The sequence below is a fragment of the Haemorhous mexicanus genome, chromosome 18, assembly GCF_027477595.1.
Source record: "Haemorhous mexicanus isolate bHaeMex1 chromosome 18, bHaeMex1.pri, whole genome shotgun sequence".
Lineage (NCBI taxonomy): Eukaryota > Metazoa > Chordata > Aves > Passeriformes > Fringillidae > Haemorhous > Haemorhous mexicanus.
The window spans coordinates 14,977,413-14,992,072 of record NC_082358.1 but is presented as its reverse complement, the minus strand read 5'-3'; the positions used below and the strand labels follow the sequence as shown (position 1 = coordinate 14,992,072).

Sequence of the window (14,660 nt, the reverse complement as noted above, 5' to 3'; positions counted from 1 at the left end):
TTCTGCCCCAAAAACAACGTGCTGAGGAGATCCAGGCTGGGAGGAGCTGTGCAAGAGCCCAGAAAGGAGGGGGCTCTCCTCCTGCAGGCCTTTGTGAGAGCAGCTCGTGTGCCTGGCTGGCTCTGGAGCTCCTGCCAGGGAGCACAGGAGGGGGCAGAGCTGGCAGTGGGGATGAAGGGCTCTGCCTGTCCCTGCCACTGCTGGGGGGCACGAGAGGAGAGCAGCAGTGATTCCTTCCAGACTACAAACTCCATACTGTGACCACAGCCAGATCTCAGGGGGGAAAAGCATCAGAAACAGGGGCAGGCAAAACCCTGCCAGGAGAGCCAGGCAGGCCTCTGCTGAGGTGCCATGGCTGTGGTGACACAAAGGAAGAGCTGGCAGGTCCCAGGAACAGCTTCTGTCCCCTCCCCTGCCCAGGGCTGGCTGCAAGGGGCTGCTCTGCAGCCTGGCTCAGGCAGAAAGGGACCCCGATGCTGAATGCAGCCCAGGGACCCTCCTGGAGCCCTGCCCTGCTCCCCAGGGCTCTGCCTGGGGCTGTACTCACTTCCAGAGCACCTCCAGGCGCAGCTTGATGGTGCCCAGCTCGGTGATGTCCACCACGATGGCCTGGGGCTTGGTGCTGAAGAAGCTGCTGCTGTCACACGTCACCACCCCCACCAGGATGGTGGCCAGGCCTCGCAGCTCTGTCACCTGCAGGGACACAAACACAGCCAGCTCCAGCTCAGCAGGCAATCCTGAACCACCTGCACCCAGCCCAGGGCACACCTGCTCTGGGCCCCAGCAAACCAACCTGCCACAGCTCTGAGCCACTGTCCCCACGAGGGACACTGACAGGGAGGGGCCCAGGAGCTGGGGACACACAGCTGAGCAGCTCTGACTGGTCTGTAACCTGCTCTTTTAATCATGGAGCACTGGGTGGAAAGAGCAGGAGGACATTTGCCAGTGACTTTCATCAGCTGACAGAGAGAGTAAAACTGTCACTGTCCCACAAAGTGAGAGGAGTGCCTACCACAGCTATGGTAAAACAGGGAGCTGAATTGGCTTCTCACTGGTGCTCATTGTGCAGTGAAAGTAAAACCCCCCATAAACCCATTTCCAAGGGCAAGGTGCCAGAGAGGGCCTCCTGTGTACCCCTGCCAGGCAGGAGCTGCTTTTCCAGCCTGCCAGAGCCCAGGGCTGCCCTGGCACAGCTGCCAGTGGCACAGAGCCAGCACAGCCTTCAGCTCCCTGCAGGGCCAGCCTGTGGGTGGTGCCAGGCAGGGCTGCCCAGGCTGACCCCACCTGCCAGAACCACGGCTGGGTTTTCCACACAGGGATCTCCCTCCTGCAGCACAGAGCAGGTGTCCAGCACCCACGTGGGGGAGAACAGCAATAGCCACAGGCACAGCTGTGTCTCCACATCCAGCCTGTGCCCTGGACATCCCCCAGATTTCTTTAAAAAAAAAAAAAAAAAAGCAAACAAAAAACCCTGAACACAGCCACAAATCCCAGAGCAGGGGAAAGCAGATGGGCTAATGCAGGTGCTAGTGCCAAAGGAAAATCAGAGCTAACGGCCCTTCACTGGCAGAGCATGGGTTAACTGCCCTTTTTAACACAGCCAGAAAAAGAAAACTATCTAAGGATCTTGAGAAACCCTTGGTAGCCTAAGAGGGAAGGAGCAGAAGACCTGCTAACCCTGGTTCCAATCCAACCATTATACACCACACCTTGATCTCAAACTTCTCGTGCAGATTGGGTATAAAAATCTTTTCTTCCTCATCCCACGTTTGGCTGTCATCAGTCTCAATTTTGCCTCTCAGCCTCCATTTCTGGCGGCCCAGTCGCACAAACACCTGGAAACCAGAGAGGAAAGAGGATCAGCACGTCCCAGAGCACTCCCTCCAGCCCACAGGTGCCAGAGCCATGGTCCCAAAGCCATTCCCTTGAGCAGAAAACTGGAGACAGGAACGGGGCAGCAGGTTTAGCCCCTGGAAAGCACCCAAGGGCACTGGGGAAGGGCCCAGAGCACACTGCCCTGCAGCTGGGGGGGTGCTGAGGCACAGAATTCACTGCTGGAATTCCCTGGGAAAGGAGAGGACGGGAGAGCACCAGGGAGACACTGGCTGCACTCACATCCTGCCAAGCCTGCAGGCAGCCCCTGCTCTCTGATTCCAGGGCAGCCCTGAAGGCCAAGCCCTGGCAATCTCTGGCATCACTTACAGCCTCCCACAAGACCCAGATGACAGCCAGCCCCTGTGTGCCTGCCCAGGGCACAGGGAGGGGGCCAGTGCTCTGCCCTCCTGGCTTGTCACAGCTCCTCCTGCTGCCCTCCCACACCCCCCGTGCTGGCCCTGCCTCTGTCTGCAGGGAAAAGGCAGAAAATGCACAGAACTGTATACTGCACCTCGTACTGGTCTCCTGGGCAGAGACGAGCAAAGCCCACCAGCCCTGGAAAGAGAAGGAAAACTCCCAGTGTTTGCAGAGCTTTACAAAGCCCCCCAGCAGCTCAGCAACAGAGCAGGTGACCCTCTGGGGAGCACCCCCTCTTGTCCCCAGCCCTGTGCAGAGGCTGCTCCACCAGGCCAGCATTTAACTGAGCTGAAAAGAAAGCTGGCCAGCTTTGTGCTCAGGTCTGAGGCAGCATGGCAGGTCTGTTTGAGGCACTGCAGCAAAGCCAGAGCTCCAGCCAAGGTCTCTCTGGACAACTGGAGTCCCAGTGGGTCAGACTGCTCCCCAGAAACCCCAAAGCAATGGATCAAGGCAATCCCAAATCAGTGAAGGAGGAAAGGAGAAGGGACCCTACCTTTCATCTTGACATGGAACTCGCCCAGGTGCACCTCCAGAGCCCCCTCGATGAAGCACATGTCCTGGAAGGAAGGCTGCAGTCAGCAGCACTGCAGAGCAGCTGCTTCCCCACACATGCTAATTCTTTAAAAGGACTTCATTTTTATTCTTTTTTAAGCACACACAAACATTTTCACCAGTAAAGGCAGATAAAAGTAAACTGAATGGATTCTGTAGAACAGAAAATCTTCCACAGAAGAGTGGAACTCCTTGACTCATCCCTGTCAGCTACCCTCCCTTACTGGTTTTGTAAACCTAGCTCAGCTTGTTCCTTCAATTCTCATCCCACACTTCCATGGAAGTCCTAAGAGACCCCAGCACCAAGGGTTTCCATACAATGTATTTTTCCTACCATGTATTTTATCCCCACCCATTGGGTTTTTAACCCCCCCATTACCAAAGGCAGCAGCAGCCCCCAGCACAGGGCTGTGGAGCAGCAGGCAGGTCCTGGCTGGGAGAGGGAAGGATCTCCTACCTCTGTGCACTCCTGCACGTTCCTGTAGAGCTCCACCAGGCTCTCCCTGGAGGCTTTGGTGGCAGGGGACAGGGAGAAGGCCTGCTTCATGTTGGTGGCCCCGTCCCGCAGCCTGCACTGGATGCAGTAAGCTTCATAGAGCTCCTCTACCTTTGGGACATGGCAGAGAAGGCACTGGAGTTAGCCTGGCGTGGTTTGGGAAAGGAACATCAGCAGTGCTTCCTGGCACAAAGCCCAACAAGTGACCCGAGTCCCTCTGTCAGGGCTCTGCAGGATGCTGCAGCTCCTGCAGTTACAGCCTGCTCCTCCATACCCCTGCTTCCTCCAGGACACAACCAGCTCTGCTGTCCCCAGAGCAGAAGGCCAGAAGCAGAGCAAGACTTTGCTCACAGAAATCCCAGAGCAGGGACCCAGTGCCCTGAGCAGAGCCTGGCAGCCCTGCAGAGCTGGCTGTGCCACAGGAGAGGCTCTGGGAGCCCTGGCAGGCAGCAGACACAGAACTGCCCTGGGGGAAGGGGGGAGAACATGCCAGCCTTCCCAGAGCAGCATTTTCTGAACAAACTGGCAGAAAATCCAAACTGGTTTCACAGGAAAACTCAGGTTGGGCCGTGCCCAACATTCAGCCTGAATAGAGCCATTCAGGAAAATAAATAAATAAATAAAAATCCCCTCCTACAGCTGTCAGCAAGTCCCCAGCACTCTCCCCTTCAGCTGAACTACAATCAGAGTGTTTTCCACGTGGATGGATCCCTTAGAAGCAGTGGGAGCCCTGCAGGTACACGGTACAAACCCTTACCTTGCTGATGTGAAACTCCAGTTTCCTGATGTATCTCTCCACAGAGCGGATTTGCTTTTCAGGAGGGCAGAGAGAGAAAGGGATGTAAGGAACTATTTCCCAAATGAGCCATTAGGTGACACAGCAGACAGAAAATCACCCACCTTCTCCATTTACAACATTGCACCCCATCCCCAACAGCCTTACCTTGTCCAGGTCGTAGTAGAAGGCCTGAAAGAGAAATGGCACAGGCTGAGGAGGAGAGCACCTGGACTTGTACCACTACTGAGACTCTCACAGGTACTGCAGGACCCACGAGGAGCATCCCAATTGACACTAATTAAATATTCCAAGCACTGATCAGTGAGCAGACCAAGGGATGCAGCCCAGGAAAGAAGCAGGATCTGCTGGGCACTGCAAATGAGACATTGCAAGGCAAACCCTCACAGCTGGGACTGCCTGGCTTGGGACATTTCTGATCGTGCTGCCTTGAGGATCCCACCTCAGGGTTTTAACTGGACAGCCCCTGGGAGGAGGTGGGGGAAGGCACTACTCCTGTGACCTTTATTTCAGGATTTAACATTGAAGCCCCTTACCAATCTGGAGTTCCTTTTCGTGTCTTTGTGCCGCCCAGAGAGATAATCCAGCTCAGCCTGGTGGGCTTCCAGGTATTCACTGGGGAGAGAGGAAGCCCATGTCAGATCCTGGGAGCTCATCAGAGATTCTGGGGGGACATGCTTCAGCAGAATGTTACAGGTGATGGAGGAGGGGAATATCAAATGCTAACACACTCACAAATCACAGACAGCCCTCTCAGGTTTCTCTTACTGCTCCTGCCTGACCCTTCCTGTGAGGCAGCAGAAAGGTCCACCTGCTCACAGGTTCACCAGCAGAAAGGTCCATCTGCTCACAGGGCCTGAGGAGGAGCCCACAACCAGCCCCACCTCAGAGGCAGAGCCTCTCCACCTGGAGCAGCTGCCCTCCAAGCCCAGCTCACAAACCCTGCCCAGGTGAGGGGGGCAGATGCTGCCCAGGGCTTTAGCCAACAGAGCTGAAGGCTGTGTCAAGGCCATTCCTTAATCCTTTTTCCAGGATGAGATCCATTTTGCAAGGTGTGAAGCACCAGGTGCCAGTTGGCTTCTCCAGAGCTGCTTGCATGCAAGGGCTGTGCCTTTGGACTTTCCACAGGGCCTGAAACCTTTTCAGCTGGGACTCCTCCAACTCTGCTTTTAATGCAGAGCAGACTTAGGTAACTCTTTCCTCCAGTGTCTAAAAGGGACCAGAATCACCTGGTAAACACTGCATTCTTAGACACAGCCTCTGAGCAGTCCAAATAACTTCATTTTAGACAGCTCCACTTCCTCACACTGGCTTTGATGCATTTCATTTTCTCACTGTTCAAAAGCAGGTCCCTCAAGACATCCCACGTCTCCAGCACTCAGCTGCAGCTCCTAACACCTGCCCAGAGCAGCCCAGGGCAGGAGCAGCCAAGGCTGGAGGCAGAAAAGCACCACTCACCTTTCAGAAAAGCTTCATCACTTTCAGCTTTAGTGTGTTGGAATTATCAGCTCGCTGGCACAGCAGCAAGATGGTTAACAGAATAAAGAGGTATTTTCTAGAGCTACAAAGAAACAGGCACGTAAAATATGTTCTGTACTGAAAGCTCAAGTCACTCCAGCACCGAGTGGACTTAGTCTGCATTTACTTAAAGTTTGGCTCTGCACTGCCATTTGATCCAGCTGCTTTCTGTAGGTTCTCCAGTCAATTAGTCACCACTCACTGCTGGCAGGGGGCTGAGCCTGTGGCACTCGCTGCAAAACTGGGAACAAGTCCTGACCCACTTTATAGCCTCTCCTCCCTCAGCTCTGATAAACCCTCAGCTCTGCAAAAACATTTGGTTTCCTTGTTTCTTTTAAATCTAAATCCTCTATAAGACATTGGTGGGTATTTTTAGGGGGAAGACTTCATAGTCTTTTATTGGACTAAAAACGTGACACATCTGACTTTATGAAGTGTTACTACAGTGCATTTGATGTGCTTTGCTTAAGAAAACAAACTGTCACCCAAAGGGGCACAGTAGCAAAACCAGGAGGACAGCAGTAACCCACTGCAGGAGCTGCCAGAAGGGTGCCAGCACAGAGCTCCAGGGGTCACAGATCCAGGGAAAGGTATTTTATTTCTGAGAGCAGCTGCAGGCTGCAAATGAAGCTCCTGTGAGAACAGACCCAGAACATTCTGGGCAATCAAAACGCTGAAGTTTTCAGGTGAACCTGCTTAGACCTTTGCCTTAGAAGGCACCCAGAGATCACAGAGTTATTTTGAACTTCAGAGTTTAATTCTATTAAAAGAGGGAGAAGAAAAAACAAAGCGAAAGCCAAAAGACCCATCCCGACACCCGGCTAGAACGGCTGACTCTGTAATTAGCTGAGCAATTAACACCAGGAGAGCTGAAGTGCTTGGTGAGCCAGCCTCCCCTCCCAGCTCTGCCCTTGCAGGGCACACCCTCACTTCCAGGCTCGGTTCTAAGTCAGCTTTTTGAGCCACAGCAAAGCCCAGACAGCTCCCCATGCAGAGGCTTTGTGCCAGTCGCTGCCCAGGTCTGCCCCGTGCCCACCGTGCCACCCTGGGCTGCTCCAGGAGATGGGCAGTGCTCCCTGTCACCTTTGAGTGTCATAAATAAACAGGAGCTAACACTCCACAGAGCCCTGTGCTTGCCAGCAGCCTGAGAGGGAGTGAAATTCATTTCCCAGGGTCCCAGGAGGGGCAGTCAGCACACTGTGTGTCCAGGGATGCCAGCTGGGGACAGAGCACAGTGCCACACACACTTCAGCAGCACCACCAGGGAGGGCAAATCACAATATTGAAAAAGTCCTTACTTAAGTCCTTTCTTCAAAGCTTCAAAAATTTTCTTCACCTGCAGTGGCTTTGGATCCCAGATGAGTGCCCCCTTCTGCAGGGAGTTGTAGGCCTTGGGGGGCTTCAGGGACATCCTGGATCTCACCGAGCTTCTGCTGAGGGACTTGCTGCAGGAGGAGAAGGAAATTCAGGAGAGGGGCAGAGCCCATCACTTGGGAGCCCAGGGACGCCCGAGGCAACAATTCAGGGTACAGCTCTAGAATCCCATACTCACTCACCCAAAAGCTCCCCGTGCTTGGGCACCTGAGAGCCCCTGGCAGGAGGAGAAAGCCCCTGGCAGTGCTGGCTCTGTGTGCCCAGCAGGGCAGGGCTGCTGCCCCCAGCCTGGCTCACCCCCTGAGCCCCCCAGGGGAGCCCTGCTGAGCAGTGCAGCCCCCTGGGACCCCCCCTGCAAGCCAGGCAACAGACCTTTGGCTGGCCAAGGTCAGGGCAAAGCTCCCCCAAGGAGCCCTCAGGAGCTGCAGTTTCCTGCTCTCACCATCCCTTTAAACCATGGCTCAGAGACTTCTCAGTTTCCAAAACCAGTCCAGACTGCACACAAGATAGAATTATCAAGGGGTTTTTTCAGCATCTAACACCTCACCTAATTACTTTTAAAAGCAACTGCAAAATCAAAATTCAATATTGTTTCTACCAGAAGTCCCCCACTTTTTTATTAAAGACTTTTTTGTGCCACTCTAAGGAGTTAGAACATCCTGAAGCATCAGTTAGAAACACCTTTAAAGCAGAAAATGAGCTCTCTGCAAATAATTCCTGCCTGGCTTCCCTCCCTCTAAATCCTCCCCTAAGTCTTGGCTATTTTTACATTGGTTTGTTAATAATCCCTGTAAGAAAAGCCTCTAAAATAACATTACCTGCAGCAGTTTCCCATCTCCCAGGGCAAGCCACACCAGCCAGTTGCTCTCTGAAGGGTTTTCTACCTTCTCTACAATTTCCATCCTAAATTCCACTCACCTTGAGGAATGATGAACTCCATGAGGCTCAGGAGTTACCCCTGGCTGGTTTCAGTTCCAGGCTTTGGCTGGGGCTGAGCAGATTATTGTGCTGGGTGATTAAAGCCAGGCCCAGCACACCTGAGAGCTCTCCCTAGTCCTATCAGAGAAGCCCTTGGCCACCTGCTTTAATTATCCTTGTCCTAAATTTCCACTTAACTCCAGTTTTTACCAGCTGTTCTGCAAAACATCTGATAAACTAGGGGCTGCCAAACGTTGCTGGATGCTTAATTTCTTCACACCACTGATTACCTTGGTTTTTTATGATGCCTTAATGGAAAGTATTAATTAACCAAACCATTTGGAGCTCAGGTTTCCTACAATGAGGAACACAACTGTTAAATTAGAACCTTACATTAATATCACTTTTCTTTGCTATGATAATGGATCTTTGGGAATTCCATGCAAAGTGAGAGAGTTTCAAAGGAAAAACACTGGAAGGGGGAGTCTGACCAATAAGAGTCTCCTAGAATGCTCATTGCTTAAAATTCTTTCATGCCAAGAAGAAATAGCATCTAATTCCAAGCTCCAGAGTACTCCAATTGGCAAGATACCAAATAGAAGAGCAAGATTATTGTGTTTTGAAATTAAAAGCCCAAATTAAAATTAATTTTGAAATTAAACCCACAAATTCTCCTGGGTTTTGTTTCATTGTGGAGTTTACCTTCAGATTTTTGGAGTGCAGACCCTAAAAGCTGGAGGTGACTTCCCTTGCACAGCATCCCAGTCCTGCACACAGGGCTGGGATTTCCCTCTCCCCTTCCCTCAGCATCCCCCAGTCTCTGCAGCCCATCTGAGCTCTGATGTTAATCCCATTCCCATGCATTTCACACAGGAGTGAAGGAGCTGACATGGCCTGGAGGGCCAGTAGCTAAAGGCTGGATGTTCTCATGCTGCTTTCCCTTGTGAACCTGGTGATTCCAGGATCAGATTTCCCACTTTACAGATAACAGTAACAACATTCACTTCCTGTGGAGACCGTGGTGGGGAAACACAAAATCCTGTCTGACTGAGAGACCCAAGGGGAAGCTGCTAAAGAAAAGCAAAAGTATATTCAGCATGTGCAGAAGAATGTCCATGTGGGCCTGATTTGTGTCTCATCCTCGGGCAGACCTTGCACAGGGCCCTGCCAGCTCCTGCTGAGTTTTGCAAGAGTGCCTGGGGGAGAGATAAGTTAGCAAAGGGCCATTCAAACCTTCTGCTCCAGGCCAGGGCAGGCTCTCATGTTCACTGGGCTGTGACTGAGTGTCCAGGGCAGAAATCTTCCCTCTTGCAGTGATCCCTGAACTAAACTGTCTGTCTCAACTCTCAGATAATGAAACACAACATCACAGAAGGGCTTGAAGAGAGGCCCTTGGTCAGGAGAGCCTTGCAGCCAGGGGAGAGCCCTAAGAGAATGGGAATTATTCTGTCTGGAGCACTGGGACCCTGCTGGGCTGTGCCTCCTGGAGGAACAGCTGCCCACCACTGCCCCTGGTAGGTCCTTTCCTGCAGGGACTCCTGCTCTGACTGCAGCTCCAGCCTGAGCTACAGCCTGAGAGAGCTGTCCTCACAGCCTGACAGAGCTTTCCTTACAGCCTGACAGAGCTGTCCTTACAGCCTGACAGAGCTGTCCTCACAGCCTGACAGAGCTTTCCTTACAGCCTGACAGAGCTTTCCTCACAGCCTGACAGAGCTTTTCCTGTACAGTCTGACAGAGCTTTCCTGTACAGTCTGACAGAGCTTTCCTGTACAGCCTGACAGAGCTTTCCTGTACAGTCTGACAGAGCTTTCCTCACAGTCTGAGAGAGCTTTCCTGTACAGCCTGACAGAGCTTTCCTCACAGCCTGACAGAGCTTTCCTCACAGCCTGACAGAGCTTTCCTGTACAGCCTGACAGAGCTTTCCTCACAGCCTGACAGAGCTTTCCTCACAGCCTGACAGAGCTTTCCTTACAGCCTGACAGAGCTTTCCTCACAGCCTGACAGAGCTTTCCTTACAGTCTGACAGAGCTTTCCTTACAGCCTGACAGAGCTTTCCTTACAGTCTGACAGAGCTTTCCTGTACAGTCTGACAGAGCTTTCCTCACAGTCTGAGAGAGCTTTCCTTACAGCCTGACAGAGCTTTCCTTACAGCCTGACAGAGCTTTCCTGTACAGCCTGACAGAGCTTTCCTGTACAGTCTGACAGAGCTTTCCTTACAGCCTGACAGAGCTTTCCTTACAGCCTGACAGAGCTTTCCTGTACAGCCTGACAGAGCTTTCCTTACAGCCTGACAGAGCTTTCCTTACAGCCTGACAGAGCTTTCCTTACAGCCTGACAGAGCTTTTCTCCAGCTCTTAGCAGTTGGTGTGATTTTAGATGTCTGATCTTGGCTAGGGAATTAAAAGAATTAAGTGAATTCATTTTCACCAACAAGTTGATTTATTCAAATTGAAGACTCCTCGGATGCATCACAATCCCACAGGAATTTCATTTTTTGCTCATATTTTACCACGCTGTGTTTGCCCAAAAGTTTAATTCAGTCATCTGGTTCTCTGAAAGGATATCTCATTACCTGGGTCAGGTATTTTACTGACACACAACAGGATGGGTTTTTGAGTACAACACACTTACAGTACTTCTGTATGGTGCTGCTGAAGGATTCCTTTGTTATTGCTCTAGCATGCACTGGCAGCCAGAGATTGGATTAATTTTCCATTTCTAGCTCATATCTTCTGAAAGCACTCAGGATCTACAGGGATTTACAGGGATTGCTAAATTCACAAAAAGCAGAGGATTTTCGGTGGAAAGGCTGCAGTTACTGCACAGAGCAGTGCTGCCCAAGGAGTTCTGGAAAGCAGTGGGACCATCAGTGCAGGATGGCTCAGCAGCTCCAGGGGCCAGCTGGGACTGAGTGCTGGGCTCTGGGCTGCCCTGGGAGCAGGGAATTGGCAGGGTTGGAGTCCTCCCTCCCCTCCTGTGGCACTGCCCTTCCTGCCCCAAAGCTCCAGGAGGGTTTGGCTGGGGCTCAGCTCCTCAGCTGGCCACGATCCACCAGGAGCAGAGTTTGGTTCCCATGGCTGGCTGGAGGCTCACCCAGAGCTCCAGGCTGGCAGCAGGAATGGGGTCCCAGGCTGGCAGCAGGAATGGGGCTCCAGGCTGGCAGCAGGAGTGGGGTCCCAGCCTGGCAGCAGGAGTGGGGCTCCAGCCTGGCAGCAGGAATGGGGCTCCAGGCTGGCAGCAGGAAGGGCTGCAGCCCTCACCTCCCAGCAGGAATGGGGTCCCAGGCTGGCATTAGGAATGGGATTCCAGCCTGCCAGCAGGAATAGGGTCCCAGCCTGGCAGCAGGAAGGGCTGCAGCCCTCACCTCCCAGCAGCAATGGGGCTCCAGCCTGTCCATCCCTGCTGGCCCTGCAGGCAGTGCCCACCCTGGAGCACAGCCATGGCAGCCAGCAGCTGCAGGGCAGTGGAGAACCAGCCCCAGCCCTGGTGGGTGCAGTGCCAGCCTGCTGGCAGCAGCAGGGCTCTGTGCCTGTGTCACTCACCCCAGCCTCCTGCTCTGCACGGTGCTGAAGCCAGTGAAGGAGCAGCTCCTGCTGATCCCACCCCCGTCCCCAGGGGACACGAACGTGAGCTTCACCGACATGGCTCCCACTCAGGGACTCTGCTGCCTCCTGCAACAGAACACAAACACAGATCAGGCCAAACCTCCTTGGCTTGGTTCTCGTGCTGCTGCAAGCGGGGAGCTGCAGGGAAGTGGAAAGTCAAAACAACACACAGCAGAATAAATTGGAAAAAAAGACTTGTCTGCAATTCACGTTTCCTGTGTTGCCATCCACGGTACAATTAATAGAGGACTGAATAGTCTAAAATGAAATCTCTCATGCCCTCTTCAATTTCTGATTGATTTTACAAACTCGCTGTGCAAAAGCCAGCATAGCCTCAGTTCAGAGGCTCTCTACATTTCTGCCTTTTTAAAAACCCTGTAATTGTCCCAGTGCTTCAGGAGTGGGGGCCAACCTGTGCATTTCCAACCCAGTGTGGATGCCAGAACCATAGTTAAGCTCCAGACTCAGCTGGGTCCCAGAAGCAGCTCCTTGCATCTGTGCAGAGCCATGCTGCACTCTGGTAGGATTGGCTGCCTGGTGCTTAAGCCCAAGGCAGAAGTCTGGTTTCAACAGTGAATTTCAGGTTCGTGCTCCTCCTCTGGCAGGGTTTCTCTTGGATTGCTCTCTTGTTTTCCATCAGTCAAACTCTTTTGCTTTGTGGAGAACTGTGTTCTCTGCCATATGTCTACAGAATCCAAGGCCCAATATAAGTAACAGACCTATCCTTCAAAGCAGCTGTAGAAAATCACCCAGACAGTTCATATACAGAAAAATTCCCTTCCTTTCCCTCAAGCTGGTGTAATGTAAACACCACAAGTGAGTAAATCTGGGTATAAGGAAAAGCTGGAGGATGTGTTTGGGGGGAGAAGGACGAGGTCCAAGGAGGAGCTCTGCATGCTGCATGCAGGGGTTTGTCCCACAGCACAGGATGTGCTCTGAAGGCACCAGGGTCCATCACTCACCACCCAGCACCTGAGCCCACCAGAGAGGGTGCTGGGGACGAGCTCTGCCCTCCTGCCTGCCCTGGGCCCTTTATGTGCTGCATCAGCCAGACTGCAGGCCCAGAAGGGTCAGGGCAAGGCTCTTTCCTGGCTCTGCCCCTGCCCTGGAGAGAGCCTCCTCCCAGCCTAAGGACTGCCTGCACAGAGCTGTTCAGTGCTCCCCAAGGGCATTTCAGAGTGTTGTGCTAGTTCTGGGCTAGTCCACAGGGAATTACTGCCAGTGACCAGCTTTGGGGACCATCACCCACGGCAGGAACAAGAGCTGTCCTGGATTTCCAGGAGCCTGTTCAGGAGAAGCCTCTGATCCTTCCCTGGGCTGGGTTTGAACTCCCATCTCCTTGCCTGTTCTGTGGGCTGTGCCAAGCTCAGGAATTCACCTGGGAGAAGCAGGCAGAGCCCTGCAGAACAAGATGTGACAATGACAGCAGAGCCAACAGACACCTGCTTTGCAGGCAAAGAGGGGCTGGGCATGGCCAGGCACGTCCCAGCTCAGAGGAGCAGAGTCCGTGGGACCCCAGAGCCCCAGGAGGATCCACAGAAATGTGTCCCACACAATTCAGGTGCCTCCTCCCCACCCTTAATCAAAGCACACAGCACTTATGCTGTCTTGCTTTGAAAGATCCCCTTGACGCCCTTCATCAGAGCTTGGACTTGCATCAGATCACAGCTGAAGTTTCAAAACATTTTCCATCCTTCCCTCTAGATTTGAGATGTCTGTAAGTCTGTGAACTGTCACCCCATCAAAAGGATCATTAGCCTGAAGAAAGCATGCAACTTACTGAAAAATGTAATTGCATAACAAGCTGTTAAAGGAAGAAATAAAAGGAATAGCCTTGTGGTTATTGACCACATCCCTCATCAAGGCTAAGCCAGATTCCCAGGATCTATTTTTCAGCTCTTTAACCTGGGAAACTCAGTCCATGAGCACAAGGGAGGAGGAAAGTGCAGGAGCAGCTGCTCTGGAGCCTGCCTAACACGACTCTGAAAGCCTTTGGAGCACACAGATATGGAACAAACACAAGCAGGCAGACCCGTGGCAGGGAACAGAAAGGGGACAAGTACAGAAGACTCCTGAAGTAAATCTGTGGCACTGAGCACTAGATGTGAAGGACTGTGGGAAATGTAGAGACCCCAAAACCCTGAAATTGCCCAGACTGCCTGGACCTGACCACGTGTGTTTATAAATCCAGTGTCACTCTGGGTTTCCAGCAGCTGCAGTGCTGCAATGCAGCAGAAGCCAGAGATGCCCTGGCCCTGACCTGGGCATGGCCAAAGTCATGTCAGCCCCTCTGGGCTCGTTTGCTCTCTGTACCTGCCCAAAGCTCAGTCCCCAAGGCCCCTGCCCTGCCCTGCTGCAGTGCACTGCCCCTCTCACAAGAACCCACAAGCACAGCCTCCAAGTCCCTGAGCATGAGAGAATTTCAATAAAGCACCATTCAAGGGGTTATCACTTCAGAAAGTGCCAGCAAAGTCAGTGCCCCTTGATGCACATTCCCTTGATGCACATTGCACACGGATTTTTTGTGGTGTCCTAGGAATCTTACAGCTCACTTCACACTCCTGAGCAGAGGACCATAAGTTGGATGTCAATAAAACATTTTATTTGTAAGGAAGACTTCTAAATGCAGTTGTTCAAACAGAGGGTTTGCTAGCTGGAGTGTCCAATAAAAGTGCTGAGCTACACAAGTGCCCTTGAGAAAAAGCATCTGGACCCATCTCAAACTCTACCCTCCCTTCAGGGTAGGAATGAATCAGAAAGGACCCTGACAAAGCTCTGTTCAAACCTGCCTCCCAACCTGAAACCTCTGCTGTGCAGGCCAGAGGGTCCAGGTCTCACAAAGGCAGGACTGTGCCCTGGGGAGCAGAGGAACTTCTCCCTTTTCCTCTTCCCCAGGAGCAGGAAGGTGAAGAGAGCAGGGAGCCGGGCTGCACAGACCCAGCAGACACAAGAAAGGAGTTATTGCCAGGGACAGCTGGAACTGCTGGGAAGGCCCCGGGGTCTGGTGAGACCCCACAGAGCTTGGGCACCCTCCCACTGCCAGGGACACTGACTGGGGGCTTTAATCCGTGGGATTTGTACAGCTTGGGGCTCAGAAATGGACCTCTCG

The 14,660-nt window shown here is 52.7% G+C and overlaps 1 protein-coding gene across 4 annotated transcripts in view; it reads right to left on the bottom strand.

Annotated features, from left to right (window-relative positions):
* The window catches only part of RIPOR3 (RIPOR family member 3), a 42,706-nt gene that overhangs the window by 12,290 nt on the left and 15,756 nt on the right, over positions 1-14,660 (bottom strand). The window contains exons 1-11 of one of the 4 annotated variants that reach the window (XM_059862551.1): positions 11,489-11,621; positions 10,578-10,695; positions 6,953-7,099; positions 4,673-4,751; positions 4,284-4,307; positions 4,098-4,151; positions 3,302-3,451; positions 2,786-2,849; positions 2,387-2,430; positions 1,710-1,835; positions 548-693 (exon numbers count right to left, since the gene is read on the bottom strand). In XM_059862551.1, coding sequence (XP_059718534.1) covers positions 548-693; positions 1,710-1,835; positions 2,387-2,430; positions 2,786-2,849; positions 3,302-3,451; positions 4,098-4,151; positions 4,284-4,307; positions 4,673-4,751; positions 6,953-7,065 — 800 coding nt within the window. In that variant the 5' untranslated portion in view covers positions 7,066-7,099; positions 10,578-10,695; positions 11,489-11,621. Of the gene's footprint in view, positions 1-547; positions 694-1,709; positions 1,836-2,386; positions 2,431-2,785; positions 2,850-3,301; positions 3,452-4,097; positions 4,152-4,283; positions 4,308-4,672; positions 4,752-4,871; positions 6,886-6,952; positions 7,100-10,577; positions 10,696-11,488; positions 11,622-14,660 lie in introns of those variants that run through there. The other 3 variants (XM_059862550.1, XM_059862552.1, XM_059862553.1) reach the window with 3 other exon arrangements.